General features: G+C 42.9%; 1 protein-coding gene across 10 annotated transcripts in view; it reads right to left on the bottom strand.

Moving 5' to 3' along the window:
- The window catches only part of RNF220 (ring finger protein 220), a 327,501-nt gene that overhangs the window by 192,575 nt on the left and 113,812 nt on the right, over positions 1-21,114 (bottom strand). For 6 of the 10 annotated variants that reach the window (XM_081914744.1, XM_081914747.1, XM_081914743.1 and 3 more), the window contains one exon: positions 15,656-15,730. The exons of 3 other annotated variants lie outside the window; for them this stretch is intronic. In XM_081914744.1, the coding sequence (XP_081770870.1) occupies positions 15,656-15,730 (75 nt within the window). The remainder of the gene's footprint in view (positions 1-15,655; positions 15,731-21,114) is intronic. One more of the 10 variants, XM_081914748.1, reaches the window with a different exon arrangement.

Below are 21,114 nucleotides of genomic sequence, written 5' to 3'. Positions count from 1 at the left end.
CAATAGAGAGGGGTTTGCTGCATGATAAAATAAGCATGAGAAATGGTGACCAAAATAAGGTGGGAACTGAAATAATAAAACAGTTTGGGTTTTGGCTATCTGGAGGAGTATATCCTCCACATGTCCCTTCCCGTGTTTTAATATAATTTCGGAAAACCCTGTTTTAAGTGTCCTTGCTGTCTGGTGTACAGCAGACAGCTATAAGATTTAGGTTCTTCTCAGGTGTGGCAGCCCAAACTTGCTCAGGGAATTTCCCTTTTCATCTTTTCCAGCATGCACTCCCCCCCCCCCGAGTCAAACAGGACTGATGTTTCACTCGTGAACCCTGAATTACAATTATTTGTTATTGTTTTTCAATTCCTACTTTTAAGGTTGCATTAGTAGTATTAACAACTATGTTTTAAGATAAGATTTTATTTTATTGTCTGTAGTTTATATGAAGGTGTCATTGTGAACCACTTCAAAGACTTCGGCCAAAAAGAGGGATATAATGAATCTAAAGATAAAGAAAAACTAGTCAATGCACTTGTATGCAGTCCTGCTAGCCATCATCTACAGTACTGTGTTCAGTCAAATATGTAATATATATGTTTTAAAAGTACTCTGTTCAGTCTTGAGGACCAGAATTGGGGGAACTTGAAATATCCTGAGAAAAATACCATTGGTTTCCGCTATGCAAGTTGTGTCTATCATGGTGCAAGTCTCTAGGACAATTTAAGATTTGCTACAATGCCAGGGTGGTCTGGACTATTCAGCAATTGATTCAACGTCAGTCAATGTGTAGCCAAGTCAACAGATTGGGAGATCACTTGTGCAATCATTGTTCTTGCACCTGTGTCTTTTCAGGAGCTCATCCCACCATTACCACTGACCGTTAAAGATCTAAGAGGGCAGCTTTCTTCATGCACTGCAGCTGATATTTGCACAAGGGGGTTATGCAGCCTGCAACTTATTTTGTGGTCTTTCACTATTTAATATTCTCCTTTTGAGTGCTTTCGCATAAAACCTTTTAACTGAGCAATCCAATGCATATCTATTCAGAAATACCGTAAGTCCCACTGAGTTCAGTGAGAAATTGACAGACAAGTATCAGTGCCGTGAGGTAATTGGACTAAGGGAACTAGGCTAGTCCCCTAAATGTTCCCCTGGTGCCTCCTTCCCAAAGCTTCTGCTCAGCTTAGGGAGGGAGGTGCAAGGCTCTGATGGGTCCAAGATCTGTCCTGCCATCTTGCCAAAGCCCATTGGCTTTCAGAAGGAGACAGGAGGATTCTAGCATCCTGTCAGAGCTCTGGCATCTCCTTTGCAAAGCCCAAGAAGCTTCTGACAGGCTTAGGGAGGGAGGCGCGATGCTCACATACACAATGTCAGGACTTCACAATATCACATGCATGAAGTTGTGAGCCCCCCCCCCCCATTCTCCTTGCATGTTGGTGCCTCTGGCCTTAACTGTTCCCCTATGAAAAAAATTAACTGCATGTCACTGGTAAGTATGTATAGGACTACAACCTAAAAACATAAACTCTTCATACAACTAATTTGCACCTGTCATGCTGACATTCATCCTGGCCAGCTTTCCACCACAACTCTATTACAACATAGATAGGTGAGCAGGAGGAACTGAATCTGCATCACTGCACTATATACCTGTTCACCACACCCACCACCCTGTTTTCTCCAGCTAATTGATTTCTGCAGAAATTAAATCTGTCCCTATCACTATCCAATTTTAAGGCTCTTTCCCCGCTTTATTTGACACACTGCACCATATTGACATGTCTTGATGCATGGGTTATTTTTGAAGTAGCAAAAGACTGAGTTTGCAATTGCGAGAAGAGGAAGAATGAGCATTCAGGAAACATGAATAGACTGTTCTAAAAGGTTTACATGAATTACTCAGTGCAATCTAGTTAATCTTAGGAAAGGGCTGTAGCTCAGTGGTAGAGCAGGTGCTTTGCATGCAGCAGGTCCAAGGTTCAGTACAGGTAGGCAGGTAGAGACCCTTGCCTGAAACCTTCTCAAACTCCATCCAACTCTAAAGAGAAACAGGCTGATATTATAGTAGAGATAGACAGACTCTGATTGCAGGAGAGAGGGGAAGCAGTGTAGCCATGTCTGCAGATCTACAGGTAACTTTGGGATGCCAATAAGGCGTTGTTAATAGCAAAAACGATTATAACATGCAAGGGTTCTATGCTGGGGAAAGCATATACTGAAAGATAACTGCAACATTGCTAGATGAAGTGCTGCAACATGATTTCAGTTGCTGCTGGCTACAGTTTCAATGGGAACTTTATGAAACCCTAGAACTGGAATTTACCTGGAAGCAGCAAATGCTGCAAAACCCATCTCTTAATGCAGATGCACTGGTGAAGATAGTTCCCAAATCCCCCAAAATGATCCTTTCTGAATGCAAGCTGCCTCTCCATTCAGATACCCACAAGGCCTTGGCAACGGAAGTATTTGAAGGCTGCCCCAAAGAAAAGTGGGGAGATACTGCCTTTCACCAACTAGTTCACAGAGAGTTGTAGCATGGTGAAGTATTGCTTTGACTCTACTTCTATCCAGGCAGTCTTCTCCACTATGAGAGCTGCATCCTCTGAAGGGTCTGCAGGCTGGTAGTGGTCAGAAGAACAGTGCATGCGCTTAAGTGTGCCAGAGGTCTCAAGGAGCTTGGTGTATAACACCTTGAATCCCTCATCCCTCTCGAACAGTGACCCTGTGATGCCTTCCCTATCCCAAAAGTGCAAAGTGGGGTACTCGCCAATTTCTCAGCCTGAAATATCAAATACTGAAAACCTACCAGTTAGAATTTACAGTTTGAAAAACTTCTATTAAACACACAAACACAGGACAACCTCATACATAATTTATGGATTGCTGCAGGATTAGGTGGGAAAATATGCCCACAGGATTGCTAGGACCATACCATAAGTTTAATGCCTCAAGTTAACTACAAGGCCAGATATTCAGTCACTTGACACTTTATTACATCAGTTAGAATTGTTAGGATTCAATTCCAATTGCAGCATATCTTGCCATGTTGTGGACAGTTCTGCCTCTCCTCCCCAAGTGTGGGTGGACAACACGTTGCCTGTGTGTGGCTACATGTCCATTTGTGCCAAGAGGGCTTCCTCAGGAAAGTTCATATCTGTAATCTCCACCAACACTGCCATGTTAGATTAGGGAGAGACTCATGAGGCCTCCCACCCATTTGTCTCTCCACATTATAATCCTCTTCCAAAAGGGCTGTTTGAAATTGCCTCCTTTGCCTCCCAGGAAGTTTTTCTGAGGTTACATAGAAAATGTGCAGGGCCTTGTGTCTCCACCCTGCTGCCAAGTTCCCCTTGATGTTGTCCCTTAAAAAATAAGTCCTGGAATCCATATAGGCAAAATTTTACTTTGCAATTCACCTTCACATCAAAATGGATAGAGACTTGTACATTGGCTCCCAGTACGTTTCCGAGAACAATTCAAACTGTTGGTGCTGACCTTTAAAGCCCTAAACAGTCTCGGCTCAGTATACCTGAAGGACTGTCTCCACCCCCATCATTCAACCCAGACACTGAGGTCCAGCTCCGAGGGCTTTTGGCGGTTCCCTCCCTGCAAGAAGTGAACCAGGCAGAGTGCCTTCTCGGTAGTGGCACCCACCCTGTCTGATTTTTAGAAGACATCTGAAGGCAGCCCTGTTTAGAGAAGTTTTAAATGTTTGGTGTCTCCTTGTGTTTTTAATTCTGTTGGGAGCTGCCCAGAGTAGCTGGGGAAACCTAGCCAGATGGGTGGCATATAAATTATTATTATTATTATTATTATTATTATTATTAGGGGAGGAAGAAGATCTGAGGAGGCCCTTATATTGGATAAAATGTCCACCCAGCTGGTCTTGCCAACTAGTGTGAAAAGTAGAAAATGGTCCTCTGTTGTAATAGCCCAATCCCATTATTTTTGGTATACATTTTTTATATTTTTCTGGATACTGGACAAGAATGGCTCCCACTTTCAATGGTCAGGTGAGGAATGAAAGATGGGTACTTAAAGAACTCAGAAAGCTACAGTGCTGTACCAATTTGAGCATCTTAAAACATGTGAGCAAAGGTGAATAAATTCTATGGAGATGCTAGCACACAGATGCCAACAGTGTTTCCTTCCTCCTTACCATGATAATCACTGATCAGTACAAGGAACACAAAACATTCAGGGCAGGAGATGCTTCCAAACAATCAGTGTTTGTGTGTGGGCAGAGAAAGGCAGCTCTGTGCTGTCTAGGGCATTTGGGGTGAATCCAGAGCTGGTATGTTGGTGTCAGCTGCAGAGGGGTGCCAGAAGCTGCTGGTGCAGGGCTAGCCTCCTACTCCTAGCCCTAGCACAGCATGTCACTGTTTTTATTTATTAAACTCAATGCAGCCTGTTTCTTTGCATTTGCTGGTTTCTGCTCTGCTGACCTGCCTCATGTTCCTGTGCTCATGTCATCTGTCAGCATCAGAAGCCCCAATCAATCCCAGGGCTTGGAAGTCTTGCTCCCAGGATCAGGGGGCACACAAAATATGGCATGCCATCACTCTCTCACCCAGCCTGGCACTTCCCAAGCAGGCCTGGCAGGGGAATCAGCCAAGAATGTCATCTAAAGAGCCCTAGGATCTAGCAAGGAGGCAAGGCTTGGCCCAAGGGGTCAGGCTCAAATCAGATATGCTGCAGGACCAGGGAAAACAGATGCATAATCAGTCAGGATTGAGGCCAGGGGTTAGGCAGCTAAATAAGAACCAGGAAGGGAAAAGATAGCCCATGCCAGGTAGTTGTTACCATTCATCGGTATTAAACAGCTGCCAGTGGGAGGTGAGCAGCAACTGTCCAGTCAAGATCACTTTAGTTATGACATGACCAATAAGAGGTGCTATGATGGATCTTGAGGAATACACGGGCCCTCTAGCTCTAAAGTCTTCCTGACAGCATTTTTAAAACTGAGTGTGTGTGAAACAAATGTAACTAATAACTAAAATAAGGGTTTCTGACAATTTAAAGTGAATTCACGCACAGGACAGGTTTGTTATACAGGCCTTCCTGGAATCTACCACTTCCTCCAGTTCCCCAATCCTCAAAGGCTAGCACCCCAACAGCTAACATGTCATATTTAGTTTAGGAATTTTGTAGGCTAGATCTGCAATTCTATCCAATGTTCCCAAAGAGCAATTCCATTTCCCCCTTCCCTTATCTAAGAACCTTCTTACCAGAATAACCTTGGTTTTGGTTTACCATAGTTGGATTAAACACTTCCATGGGTATTGGGTGCAATACTGAGGCAAATGGCTGAAACTTTGTGAGGTGTAGTTTGACTCTATGTAGACACCACTCACTTTTTTCTATTTCTGAATTTATAACTCAAACAGCTTTGACTTCAGAAAAAAGCACCTCTGCAGTTTACCTTCTGGACATACAGACTGGCCAGCAGGAGTCTTAGGTAACCATGCTCATAGGCAGAGGGGTCTACTTGTGCAGAAGATTGAGAGGAGGCCAATGGAGCACACGTGATGTTGGGACAGCGGGAGGAGCCGAGTGTGGCAGCAGCGCGGCTTCAATGGCTGGAGGTTCCTCTTCTCTTGTGCTTGGCCTCCTCCTGCTGCTGCTGCTGCCGCCACCAGCCAGATGTTGCTTCCCTGTCTTTCCCTTATGCAGCAGCAGGAGGATGAGGCCAAGTGCAAGTGAGGAGGAGTTCTGCAAAATACTTACAAAATCTCTGCCTTTTTCCTAGCACACCAATCTCTTCCAGGAGGTACAGAAGTGTCACTGGATCAGCTCCAGCACAGCCTCCTGGCTCCCTCTTCCCTCTGATGTCCTGATCCAATAACTGAAACATCTGCTTCACCTCTTCAATCAATACTCACTTCTTAATAGTCTTGACTATCCACAAAAAACCCGGTGACATTAAATGTTAATTATATCTATTTGGATTCGAAAAATTTTTATGGCTTGAGTTAATTATACCCGGAGTCATAAAAAGGTTTCAGAGGAAAAGAGGCTGCTGCCTTTCTAGGCCAAAAGGCAAGCAATACAAAAAGGGAAAAAAAGAAACATTTCCCTTGGCAGACATCTTACAGTGGTGCTAGGGGTATTAAGACATACCCAGGCACCAGGGACGCCTCTGGTACAACCTGATAAAATGGATGACAAAACTGGAACACTTGCAAAGCCCCATACAAATATTTCACCTCACACTGTCATGCACAAGGAAGACATTATCAGAGACACAGAGCACCAGCTGCTCCATCTTTCTTCCCTCTTCCTGGCAATGTCTAGTACAGTCTTCCCCAATCTGATGCCCTTTAGATGTTTTAGACTACAACTGTGCTGTATGTAGCTGATGGGAGTCCAAAACACATGGATGTGATCAGGTTGGGGAAAGCTGGTCTAATGTAACACATTACGTAACTCAAAGTGATTGTGTTGTGCATATCCCCATTCTTACATTAGATTATTGGCTGTCAGGGAGACAGAGGGAGGAAACAGGCAACATGATGACACCATTTCAAAGGTTAGGTTATACTAGATGTTACCAAGAAGTGGGGAGAGTTACTGAGTGGCAGCAGCTCTAGGCTTCTTGTAGCATCTTTAGTTCCAGCCCTGTTGCTTCATATTTAATGCTGCTGCTGCTCTACTTGTGCAACAAAAAATTTCCTTCTCCTCTCCCCTGCAGTCCCCAATGCACCCTCAAAATCTGCTCCAGAGGGTTGGAAGACCCTCCAGAGCACATTTGGGGATGGGGGGGGGGACTGACAGAGAGAGGGAGGGGAAATCCTAGTGCATGAGCAAAACTCCATGCCTGCAGTGTTGGATACAACTCCCTGTGAATGTTGAAGGTGGCCGTTGTTTGAACCATGATGTTGCGCTGGTATTCCAGACTGCCTTGTGCCAGACCACCAATGCCACAAGTTGTGACACCACAGTAACAGTCACCATGTGTTTGTTAAGACATTGACTCACAGAAATTAATTTTGATGACAAAAGAATCAATCATGTTCTTCTTAAATAAGCATCTCACATAATGGATCATATTTTACGATAAAGCAATCAGTCCTCAAGTTCTTCATAGGACATGCATCAAAGTCCACAGTGATTCTTCAAGAGGGAAGCCTGATCTAAAGGCTTAACATGCTAAGTAAGGAAGGCAGCTTCTATTAAATGGAAGTCAGTTTCAAGGTAAATAAAGTAAACTTCAGCTGGATATGTCTAACATTCTTCATCTTTCATCCTTTTTCCTCTTCTCTGTACTTACTCCAATTTCCCATAAATGTCCAATCAGCAAACAATGCCCTCACACAACTCACTACAGTAATCACCTATGGATTTCTTTCTACTGTGTTGCATAACACTATCACGAGCAGTCCTGCAGGCAAGCACACAGTTTGGTGTCACCTCTTAAATGTGTGGCTGTAAATTTCTGTTATTTTTCTCAGTCTTACAACATGCCTGTGTCTCCCATATTCCCTACGATGCTTCTCAACATTAAATGAATGCAGAAATGGGCAACCAGGAAATGCAAACTATCCTAAGAGGCGAGGATAAAATATGTGTACAATATTAACAACAATAGCAACATGAGAATAAGTCCTTTGTAGGAAGAACTAAAGATACTGAAGTGGTTAAGTGGACATCACTGTATAAGCAATTGCATAGGACCTACTTGCTCTCAAGTTATTCTTCTGCTCAAGCTCACCCTGTCCTTGGTGCCCAAAGTGAACATCAAAGACATGTCACAATTTTTGTCAACATTCACAGGTACAGCTTTTCTACTTCCAATCCAACTGGGTGATTCCCATGTTATGAAACTTTGGGACCTTATAAACCATACACAGAGTTTGTGGCACTGCCTGTGTGTTATGTGTATTTGCCTGTAAAGAAGAATAAATGTTTGTTGTGCTGGAAAAGGTACCTGTATACAGGCCCAAACTCAAAGTTATCCAAGGAGAGTTGTTACAAATCAGCTCTCTCACACTACAGATCTCACTCCTCAGTCCACTGGAAAACTCTCTGTCCCAGGGCTGGACTGGGCCTAACTTGCTTGCTGTCAGGGCAGCAGCAGGTAGCAATGTCAGGGCGAGGCCTGCCCTAAAGCCTCTGGGCCTCTAATTTACTGCTTTCCTCTTACCATAAAACTGAAAGGGGAAGGTGCCGCCTTTAATCGCTGCCTCCAGGGCCCCTCCTGGAACCACACAGCAACTGAGCAAAGGCTACGAGTTAATGCGTCTTCCGACACCTCTGCCTGATTCATGGGCCTGGCCTTGAGCAATAAACCGCTCAACCTCCTCAGCTGGGCAGCAGGATTTACAGCCCACAAGGGCTGGCACTCACATACAAAGACTTGCACACCAACCCACGAACACAATGTAACCACGCTGTCAGAGCAGACTATGTGTTCATGCACAAACATATGTGCACAGCCATGAAGCAGGAGGTAACCATATCACAATTCTCAGAACAATATAATTCAGATGCCCACCATACACATCATTACACATATACACAACTATGGAGAGAAACCTCTCCAGTCACATGAACGAACAAATGTATGTATCCAAGGAACACACATGCAGGAACTATCAGGCAATTCAGGGGTGAACATGCCAATGTATACAAATATTAACACAAAACATTTCAGTTCAGGATACATCTATCAGTACACTGCCATAGATATAGATGAAGACTACACAATCCAACCAATCTACAAATGGGTCACTGTGGGAACCCCATAAACTGTTGGGAATCTGGATACACACGCAGTGGAAGTGTGGATCTTGCTTGCAGTACCAGTCACCACACGGAAGCAGAGCCTGTGTTGAGCATTCTACTACTGTGCCTTACCTCTTCCATTGTTGGGGCCCAAGAATTCATGTCTCCACCCACCTTACAAGATCTCCATTCCTTGTCTTGTCAGGCCAGTGTGTTTATTCCAGTTTATTAACTTTATTTCTTTATACTCCACTTTTATATGATAAACCACACAAGCCACTGACAAGTATATCTATGCCTATGTTTGTTTCTGTAAATATATCACAGGGAAATTTATTAAGCGCATACCATATAATGCAATGTGCCAATGAGACTAAGACATGAAAAGAGATAGCCTACACAATGTTCTCTTTGTGCTTGGCAGACAAAACAAGGGTGAACTCTCCCAAAAGGATCCAAAAGAGAAGTGAAGGGGAGACCAGAAGTGAAAGCTGCAACCTAGGAATATCAGTCTAAGATCAAATATAAAGTCAACACAGGCAAAGAGCAGTGAGACAGTGTGGGAATTTGGAGATTCCCTTCTGTTTCTGTTTTAACACCATGCAAACCCCTCTCAGCAAGCTGAGTTGCACCTCAGAGTTCCAACATCCTCCAGAGACTGGACTATACCCCATTATCCCTGATCACTGGCCATGCTAGCTGGGGTTGGCAAAAACTGGAATACAACAATGTATGGATGGTACCATGTTGGCTACTCCTGGTATGCAGCATATATGTACAGTGTACATAAAGTGTACACTGGGTTGCAATCCTAGGTTTGTCAAAATGCAGTATGTAGAATGTCTCCACCAAAATAGAATATGCCAACATTTTTCCTTCAGCATTCCACAGATATTCCATTCTGCAAGAATTGTTCCTAGCAAAGCAAAATCATACTTGGAATTAACACTTATGGAACAGGAATTTCAGGTTTGATTTTAACTTATAGTCAGCATGCTGATAGGAAAACTGAAAATATGCAAAAAGTGCCAGTGCCAGCTCAAAATTCCAAAGGGTTCTTTAGAGAATGCTTTGTGATAAGGGCTTAGAGTTCAACACTTGCTCTTTGCAAACATTCCTGATGGCTGGTCCCAACCCCTCATCCACATAGATTAAATGACATAAATAAGAGACATTTGGGGGAGAAAACAATTGTGCCTGATTTGTACTTATTCTGGCCACATACTTCCACTTCTGTATTGAAGAAATGAGTGTGTTATGCACACATCTATCCATACACACTGCTAGCTCTTGTTCACAAGGTGGGAGGTTTGCAAAAGTCTTGGACATTATCCATGTCTTCTTTTACATCAAATTTATGCACTTTTGTGCACACTAAACAATAGAGAGGGAAAACATTCTTATCTTGGAAGCAGAGTTCAGGGAAAAGCTACTGGTCTTTTGGACTCGGCAAGCCCCATTCAGTAGCCTTGCTTGTCATCTAGAATTTATCAGTCCAACTTAGATCTGCCATAATGTGCTGTATAACTAGTGCATAAACAAACTTCAGCATGATAAATGCCTTGCTTTGAAGCCATAAAGTTATTAGCTAGTGGCTGTTAGCTACCGCTGAGCACAGGGCACAGTTCTTCCATTAACCCCTGACTGCCCACCCCTGTGCTCATAAATCCATCAAACATGGGGGCAGATTTTAATGTCTCGAGGCAAGGGGAGCCCCACAGATATTCCAATGCACCAATGGGTAGAACCAAGACCAATGCCATATCTGGATGCTTATTAGTGGCCTTTTTTTAACAGAGGAGAAAACAGTGGTGTCAAATTTGTCCCAATGGAAGTTTTGGGGTTCTACTTATTATAATTAAGCAGAAAGCAAGGGTTGTTTATGTGCTTTGGACATTTTATTATGTTCAAAGCACTTGATTGGCATACATTATCCTGCTGTAGACAACAACCTTGTAATGTTCAATGCTATCATCATTCCTATATTAGAGATGGATGGCTGCAGAAAATGGGGGGAATCACTTGCCTAATGCAATCAAGTCAGTTCATGGGGAAAGCGAGATTTGAATTGAAAATTTTCTGATTAGTCACACACAGCACAGCCCTAACCATATCTGCTCAAAAGCAAGTCATATTGAATTCATTGGCATCTGCTCCCAGATAAGTGGGTTAGGATGGCAACCCCAGTCTTTTAGCCACTATACCACCCCAGATCTCACTTGTTGTAATGATAGGCTGTTGTGGTCCTGTCTATCTAAGACAGCATTTTGAGTGACATGTGCAGTTTTGCAAAATAGATTCCTGTATGTGTTCTATAATGTTGTTGCAGTAAAACAAATAAATTGATTGGTCTGTCAAAGCTGATCTGTTATAGGTTAACTGAGGGCCAAGAGCTGAACCAAGAAGTAAGAACTGAGGAACACCTAAAAGAAAGAGAGCCAGAAAGAGCTTGCTACTCAAGTAATGCCTAAGCCAAGCAGGAAGACTTTGAGAGCCCTTCTTAGGACACAATGGCCAGCCTTGGTGGATAGGGCCAGTCTAAATCCTAAGAATACTTTGCCATGTAGATGTTAAAAGCTGCAGTTCTGATAGCTCACCACATGGGGCAGCCATGCACAGAATCAAAGGTCTTTGCAACTCCAGGCAACCATACTGTTTTGGGGGGTTGAGACTTTGAGGCATGCAAAATAAGAGCTCTTTGCCAGCCTTGAAAAAGCAGAGCTGACATGGTGATTTTGGGCATGAATGTTAGAACTTTTCACATACATTTCTATAATGTGGCGTGCTAATTAGACTCACCACTGACTTTTGTGTCAAAGAGGATCAACTGAGGCTTGATTGAAGTCTCCCTGTGACTTGAATGGTCACATTTCAGAGCAGAACACCACATTATGGAAGAACAGAAGTCAGCTTCTGAAAATGGCAGCCCTGTGTCGACTCTGTTTCCATAATGTGTAATGCAACTTTGCTCATGTCCCAATGTTATACCAGTGGCAGAAGCGTGTAGAACTGGGACAGGAAAATGCAGCATAATGATATCAGGAGGACACAGGATAAGCTGTACCAGATGTTAAGGAGGAGGGGAGACCTGAACAAATAGCTGCTGTTTTCAGTAGCAAGCCCTTGTCTTTTGGAACCTCTAAGTTCCATAGTTTGTCATTTCAGTATCTCCTGTCAGTACTTAAAAATCCACACTCCAGGGAATTTGCAGAGACAATTGTTCCAGTAGCTGAAGCTTAAGTATACTGAATTTATTTTGTTGCAGTGCTCCATTTCTCCTCCAAGGAAGACCCAGTCAACTAGTTGACCAGGAGACCAGAACCAAGCTGTGCAGGCTATAACACTGAACCATGAGTCCTGAGCTTTCAGTCTTAAGGACAAATTCAATCAAGTGCCTTTGCCTCAGCTTTTCATTTCTCTTATTAGGAACATCTCTTCTTCTGAGGTCAATGAAATTAAGTGAGACTGGTGTTCTATCCAACAGGTTCTCATGACATTCTGGGGGCCACATTTATGCCTGTAGTAGGGTAATGCATGCTCCAGCTTAGGAAATCATCTTATTTCTGTAGAGTCAAAATACTGTTGTTTTGAATCCTATGAAAATGTGGTGTTCCTGAGCATACTTCCAAAGCGGTCAATTCAAGCAGAAACCATTTCATAAAAGAAGGCTGCATGTTTTACCAGAACTACCATAATATTATATTGATACTATACATTGTGTAATGACAGGGGAGATACAAAATAGGTGGCGGTCATGCTTTGTACTGGGATCAATGTCAACTGGCAAAAGAGTTGGATCTATTTGTTGCTGAAGAACTTGAAAGCCAGAATGAATTTTCACCAATGCAATTTGGTTCTCTAAAAGGTATATTACTATATTATCTCTTGTTATCTGGAAATAAGACAGTAATAATATATCATGCCAAATATCAAATGTACATAGCTATATGTATACAAAACAATAAGAGACAATAGCAGCAGGATATTAACTGCCCAACTTTTCAAACCTATCAGGAGCTCCTGAGTCAATTTTTTCTCCTTTTTGCTGCTGAAGCAATAAAAAAGGAAAAACCAACATACAAATGATCTTGTTTATGGCGGCTAAATAAGCTGCATGTGCTTAATCCGTTAGAGTTTAATGAATTTATGACTTGCTTTGGAATTTGACAAGGGCCATAAAAGAGTAATTAACATTTATCAGTGTGTTTGCTACGCCTGCACACGCCCTCCTCCCCTTGGCCCCTCTCGCAGCGACAGTGTCGGGCACCGTGGGGGGATATAAAAATGATCAATTAATTTTTAATAATCTCAGGGAAAGATTGTAGAGTTGCAGTATGAACTCTGGGAGTGTCAATAAATGTGCCAAAGGTCGGCTGCTCTCCTTTCCATATGCTTTCCAGTAAAGGTTGTTTGGAGTGGGGGGGGGGGAAGGTGGAAGATACACAAAACACTGCCATAGGAACCAGGTGGAGCCATCTGAGCAGCCACTCTCCAAACCAGTTTACCTATTAGTCTAGTGCCCACACTCTAATTTCACCCTGAACAATATGGAGGTGGAATTTCCAAAGATGTCCTGAATTATGGGAGAAGACCATCAAATAGATTCTGGTTTCAATGGCTTTCATTGTAAAATGCAAATACAGGGGGCAAGTGAAGCGAAGCCTGACAATGCTTAGTGAAGGGTGGGCTTATAAATTTAATCAATGGATCAATCACATTTCACATGTTCATGTAGAAATTGTGTTTTACAAATAGGTTACACAGGATGTAGGACTTAGGCTACAGTTTTAAGCCCTGGCCAGCAGCAGCAGCAGCACAAACACAGCCCTGCCATTTGCACTCGCCAGGTCAAAAGCTGCTGGTGGTGAAATGCCTCTTCACTGCACCACCTTCATGTCTGGCACAGCAAAAAGGCCTGGAATAAACCCATTGCCATTACGTGACAGCAATCCTCAGGGGATCCAGCCCAATACCCCCTGGCATGGCAAATTAGGCATTCAGATTGCTCAATTAATCTGCATTAAGTAAATCTTGTTGTATAACATGGAGTTTTGTTGCATTCAGAAGTTGTAAGCAATGGAAAGGTTGTGGCACAGGGCAAAGAAAGAAGAATAACATTAATCCGAAGAAGACAGGGGAACAAGGAGCAGAAGGGCAGCTCTGTTCTTATAAGCCCTGTTTAAAACATCCATTGCATTCTAAGCTCTCATCAGACATTTCCAATACACTTCCAAAGTTTTTCCTGAAACTCAGAAGTCTATAAAAATTAATAAATTAAAAGCTGAGGTTCTTGGTGAGCAATTGAAGGGCCACAAATCAGCGGCAATGCATCTGTTTTTCATACAAATGGTCCCAGTTTTAATCTCCAGTTTCTCTAAGTAGGGCGAGGGAAAAGTTCCATTCTGAAAAAGTGGGGAGCAGCTGCCAGTCATAACTGTGGACAATACTGAGCTAGATGGACCAATGGTCTGACTCAGTATAAGCAGCTTTCTCTGTTGTAGGTTCTATGGTAGAATTCAAATTATGTATGGTCTAATGCCCAATAGAAGCCTAATACAAACAGTCATGAATTAACATTGTATAAGCATAATACACACAGTCATGAGTTAACATAACTGCAAAGCAGCTGCATATCTTCAGTAGCATCTGTTGACAGTCATTGTTTACATGTTTAGAAAGTTTGTAAGAATTTTATTTGGTTTCAGTCTCTTTTATTTTCTGTATGTTTTAAATTATGGTTGCAATTTTCCAAGTGATTACTTTATTGTTTTATCTTTTTTGTAAACCACTTGGATATTTTTTCTCCTATTCATCAGGATATAAATGTTATGAATTAAATAGATAAAAATAAACTGTCTAATCTATGATAAATTATTTGTCTGACCCACCCAAGCAACGGCTGGTTTGCAGGTAACAGTAAACAATGGTTTAGGAACTGTGGCATGGATGAACCATAGCAAGCCCAAGCAAAGCATTCAGGTTGTGCCCTCCTTTCTTCCCCTACCACCTCATGGCTGGGATGAGGATTTCTACTGGCATAAATTTCTGTTTCAAATAATCTCATGTTAGCATAATGTGCAAACCAGGAATCCTGATTTTAAATGAACACTGGTTCATTGTTAAACAAAACAACTTTAAACCAGACATTCCCCCTCTGTTGGAGGAGAGAACTGTATAAATTAAACTGTCTCCCTAACCTGGCCTGCTGCCTCAGGCACAGTGGAGGATGATATACAGTCATACAGTTGAAGTAAGATCAGCAGCCAGTCCAGCTGGTTTCTGTATGTGGAAGAGGAGGAGGCACCATCTTGTCCTTTGCCTCAGGAAGCAAAATGCCTTGGGCCAGTCCTGATAACTGTGGTTTGAATACCAAGATTCCTGCTTCACGTGTAGCATTAAAATGAGATTATTTGAAACTGAAAGTAATCTTGGCAGAAGTCTTCCCAGCTGCATGAGAGGAGAGGGCAGAGCTTTGATTGGGCTTGCCTACATGGCGTTGAACCTCCCATAACAATAATATATCCCACCTACCACCCTGAACACAGTTTGCAAGTAGTTTCCACCCATAATTGTCAGCCCTACCAACATTTAAACTAATATCTCTGTTTTGTATAATAACATTTTCCTTAAAACTACACAAATTACAATTAACTGTCCCTGATGAGACAATGCTCAGTTTATTCCCAGCTCTTTTTAGAAGTTAGAAGTTAGAGCAGTGAGGGCTGGGGAGCCAGGACTCCTAGGTGCTATTCTCAGCCAAGCACCAGAAAACACCTTTATTAAAAATAAATGTTCTCTTTTCTTGCCTGAAAAATGTGACATGTTTGATAATGCTAACAGCACAGTTATCCCCAGGACTATTATCATCTACCCAAACTATTCTTCTATTCATTTTCTGAACCACCCCACAACAGTAATAAAAGAAGGGAACACTTACAGAGAGGGAAAGTTAACGCCATGCGCTGGCTGGCCCCTGCAGACGCTGGCGGCCCTCCTTGGCTGTCGCTTCTATCTGGCAATCAATTGACAAGAAATTGAGATTATGAAATATGACAATGAGCATCACAAAGGACGACAATCAATCAATTGACTCCTACTACTGAGCAAGTGACATTTAACAGCAGAGATTTTCCAAACTCAGCAAGCGTCATGGGATTAAGCATCTGAAGCTTCTGCTTCAAGTGCTGGGGTCTTACAAACAAAGCACAAAAGGAACATTTGTGAATAGACCATTTCTCAAAAGCCCCCAACAACTAACGGCTTCCCATAAGGTATCATCCATCAGAATATTTGCCTTGAAGGCTAGATAAACTGTAGAAAGAATGTTCAACTCATATATACTTTGCACTTCAAAAACCTGTTAAAGAAAGTTGTCTGCTCTTTGAGTAGGCATAACATTTTATTGTACAGACACCATGAAGCAGAAAAACCACCCTTTCCCCAAGTAACTAGCCTCTCTCTTAAAATATTGGCACTTTTTACAATTGAGACATGATCAACTTTTAACTCCATAACTGTTTTGTGTTTGTTACTCAGTGCCCTTTAATGACTACACTTCCTCCATGCAAAGGGCCTTAATCATGACTATACATACTGTGCAACTGCATCACATATGTACACAACCCTGTGTACCTTAACTTTAATCAATGTAGAGAAAAACCTGAGCAGAGTTGGCTGAAAGTTCCAAATCCAAAGGGGGCTCTGGTAGACAAAGAGACCACTACCATGCACAATTCTGTCCCACGGCTCACTTTCCCAGTCTCCATGCCTTTAGCTGCAACAGATAATTGCCCAAAGGAACAGATCTGGAAGGAATGTGTGACCTGAGGTGTGGGTGAACCTAGGAAATGGGCACAAGGGTAGGCATGTGGATAAGGTAAAAAATGCCAAAGACTGTGTGGTGTTCACATCTCAAGCTGCTTTCCTTGCTGGGTCACAGAACTGCAATCCATCCTGACCCTCTGCTCCTAAGGGCAACTAATGGATCTGCTACCAAGGAGAGACATAATCAGCGCCTGCACAGCCTGTTGCATAACAAACCAGGGTCCCATTTCCTGTCCCCTGGAACCGTTAAAACCTCATAAACCACCAGGTCCCAGTTGGCAAGGAAGAACTGTTTCCTGCAGGTGTCCAGGGACCATGAATCACACCTTGTCAGTGATCTGGGCATGAGCAGACAAAACAAATGCTGCTGAAGGCAGGCATCTCTTAACAGTCTTGCCCATGTGCATCTCCCCTGCTCCTGGGGTTTGCAATCTGACCAGTGAAGGGTTAAAACGGGTGTTAATCAGACACTTTGCAAGAAGCTTTGAAAACTCGCCCAAATATTATAAAAAATGCCTTTAATCATCTAATAGCCCAACGGGGTAGGTGATGGATGGGCTGATCTCCCTTGCCTGAACAGATGAGCCTGAGGATGTGGGCTTATGTTGAGGGGGGAGAGCAAACGACACTTTTCCTTCCTCCCCCCACCAAAGCAGTTAGAAATATGAGGTCACCCAGCGAGAGATGATAACACATTAAGGGCTCTTGAGAGATTAGCCTGTCAGCCTCGTTAGGAACAGGCGACTGGGGGCTGACTGCATAATTAGAGGCTGGAGAAGCCATAACTCACAGTGGTTTGGACAGCACGAAAGGGCCACATCCGCAATAGTCCTCTCTGCTTTGAAAAGTCACCTCAATAGGAGTATGGAATGCTCTCCCACATGGTGGCCTGAAAATCAGTGAGGTATACTCCCAATTGCAACCCTTAAATTCAGCAAGTGTTACATCTGATCTAGACTTGTAAACGTGAACAGCATACAGCTGCTCCATTATTGCCAAGAGGAAAATAAGACATAGAACAAGACATTTAAGAATTGTACAAAGGGTGTGGCTTGTAATTAGGGAGTAGGAAACTTCCCCAATTCCCAATCCAGAAATAAACCGGTTTTATAATCTGCATTTTTTTCCTGGAAGCCCACTAGATATCTCAAAATAATTCAGTAGGCATAGATTAGTTTTGGAACTGGGGCCCTTCTGCTAGGTTCAGTCAGTGTGTTGTGGTAAAAAGGATATTCTGAAATCTGTTTTGATAATTATGCATTTTAATGTCATTCCTACAATTAATCAAATTACCATCCAATTTAAATTACAATCCAATTTTAGCACAAACATTATGGGAGAAATTCATCATCACACTTTTCCAATCATTCCATCAGCACAAGCATTTCAGTTTCCCAATGAAACAATTTCCCCTCTCCTCTCCCTGTGCTGTTCTGGGAGTTCTCCCAACACACATTTAGTCAATTTAGGTTGTGGGGCATGCAGAGGGAGGAGAAGAGAGGAGAGAAAGTTCCATTGCACTAGCAGAACTCCTTGCACTGGCTCCCATTAGCCCACCTTTATAATTGAATCCAGCCTATTGTCTTTCAATGGTAGGCAAATTTACTGTAGAATGTCTGTTCTGGTACCTTCAAAATTCTAATTACTAGACCTCATTTTGATTGCAAAGATGGGTACAAAATCTAGCAATCCTAGCATACTGTTGTTGTACGGCTTAATCGCCTACAAATTGAGCCTTCCATAAAGACGTTGCATTTATTTGGGAATCATTCTTGCAGTGTGTTTGATTTCTGGCATTTTGCTTGATACCCAAGTATTTGTGCTGCACATTGGAAGAATGAGAAGCAAGCTAAAGAAGTACACTCTTTGCTTCTCAAAGTGTAAGACTGAAAGGTTGTACAATGGCACACTGGGCTTCCTTTTCTGTATGCTTCCTATACATTCCAGCATTCAACAGGAACGTGCCAGGAAGTTCGCATGCTGATGTACCGCTCAGCTTCACAGAGCCATGCTATCTATTTGCTGTTAACTGTGCCATGCAGATTGGTACCATAGTAAGAGACAGTCCATTCAAATTCTGCAGGAACACTGACCATACTGCCCTCCCCAGGAGTCATGTACTTACTTTCAGTCTGGCTGTATGCAAACCTAGACAGCTATGTGATTATGAGGGCTGATCTTGCTCATGACTACACACCAGAAATATGACATCAGTTCACATAAACCTGTATCACAAATATGCAATTTAAAGTACATCTACAGGTTTATTGTGAGGATACAATATCCTTGAGCTTCATGGAAGAAGCATGAGTCAAAAATATGCAAAGGAGAGGAAAGAGACAAGAGAGCTAGGGTTACCACTGCCTGTAGTAATAACCAATTGCTAAGGAAAAACAAATTGCAGTCCAGGTGGCTGTTCGTCACACACTCTTGATTCTATAGTAATAAAGCCACAACTGCTATGTTCATCCAACCACCATGAGCATGTGGTTAAACCCAGGACTATATAAATTGATCCACTGATTGATTTGCATCCTTTGTATACCACCCAATTAACAATGTCCTATGGGAAGTTAACAATAAAAACTAAAAACCATAAAAATTAAGTGGAATAAAGCCTGCCATGGTATTAAAATAAATAAGTAAATCCAGCAACAATAAAACTTACACTCACACAACTGAGGTAAAGCCACTTTAGATCTTAAAGCAGGAAAAACGTCGCCGTCTGCTACTAGGAAGACCATAACATAGGCCCCAGGTGAGTCTCTCTGGGGAGAGCATTCGGGTGTCACCAATAAAAATGCCATTTCTCTGACAGCCACCCACCATACCTCATTTGGCACCCTGAAAAGAACTCCTAAAGGTCCTAGGGTCAGTGTAAGTAAGTGTAAGAGGAGTTGATCTTTAGGGAACCTGGCCGCAAGACATTTTGAGCTTTGAACATTAAAATCAGCACTTTGAATTTGACCCACTCTTCACATGGGAGTAGTTGGGGGAAAGGATCCATGCCACAAGACTTGCACGATCCCGGCATTCTGACCCTCTATAATAACAAAGGTGACTGCCATGATTGTAACAACTACCATAGTATCTCCCTGCTGAGTACTGTAGAGAAAGCCTTTGCCCACATAGTTCTCAACAGATTACAGTTACTCGCTGACAGGGCCTATCCCAAGTCATAATGCATCTTTAGAGTTCAGGTCAGCAGTTGACATTATTTTCTCACTGAGCCAGGAGAAATGCCAAGAGCAGAGATGCCCCCTGTACATCACCTTCATAGACCTGACAATGGTCTTTGACCTTGTCAGCCAAAAAGGACCCTTAACACTGCTCAGCAAGATAGGATGCCCACCTAAGCTCCACAAGATGATTGTGTCCTTCCATGAGAACATGCACAGCACCGTCCAGTATGAAGTATCCTCAGGCGCCTTCCCTATAAATAGCCGTGTGAAACAGGACCGTGTTCTTGCTCCAACACTCTTTGGCATATACTTTTCACTGTTGCTCTCCTATGCCTTCAGCTCAACTGAAGGTGGTGCATACTTCCATTCAAGGATTGACAGGGGTCTGTTCAAGGCAAAAGTGTGGAAGGTTCTTATCTGAGAGATGGTGTCTGTAGATGACACAGCCTTGACACCACTCTACAGAGACTCATCAACTGTTTTGCAAAAGGCTGCACCTAGTTTGGCGTCACCATCAGCCTGACAAAGACCAACTTCCTGGGTCAGGATGTTGCAAGTACTCCACACATCAGCACTGGTGACCACACTCTTGAGATGGTAAACTATTTTGTCTACCTGGGCTCTACCTTTCCATCGACACTTTCCATCGACACGGAGCTGGACAAGTGTATTGGCAAGGCAGCTGGGGCAATGGCTCACCTCTCCAAAAGGGTATGGGAAAATGTGACACTAACAACTAATAGCAAGATGAAGGTCTACCAGGCTTGTGAATTGAGCCCACTGCTTTATGGAAGTGAGTTGTAGGCAACTGACACCTGACAGTAGCAACGTCTCAATGCCTTCCAGGACTGAGTCTCAAACAAATATGTGTTCCCCCAAGCCCACATTCCCAGCATGTTCACGCTTCTGTTTCAGTGATGTCTATGCTGGCTTGATCATGTCCAAAGAATGGAAGATGGCAGGATCCCCAAGGACGTCCTCTAAAGGGAGCTGGCTTCAGGCACTAGGCCTGTTGCCAGACCAACTCTGTGTTACAAAGATGTCTGAAAATGAGATATGAAGGTTAACAACATTAACCCCGCTGTATGGGAATCCCTTGCAGATGATCAAAATGCCTAGAGTCAGCTAGCTCGTGTATCCACAGCAGCCACCAGAGGAGGAATGACTACTGGGATGAGCACAGATAAAAGAAACACCATGATGCACCTGTAGCAGCAAAACCAGATGCCTTCATCTGTCCTACCTGCAATAAAACGTGTCTCTCCTGCATTGGTCTCTACAGTCACAGCAGGCACTGTAATTCTCCAAAGGTTTGACTTTACAACAAAAGGTGCACTCTTCCATTGTGTCACAAGACAGACAGATACAAACAACAAATACTCACATATGA

This window comes from Podarcis melisellensis (assembly GCF_964234715.1).
Source record: "Podarcis melisellensis genome assembly, chromosome: 6".
NCBI lineage: Eukaryota > Metazoa > Chordata > Lepidosauria > Squamata > Lacertidae > Podarcis > Podarcis melisellensis.
This window is presented reverse-complemented; position numbering and strand designations above follow the sequence as displayed.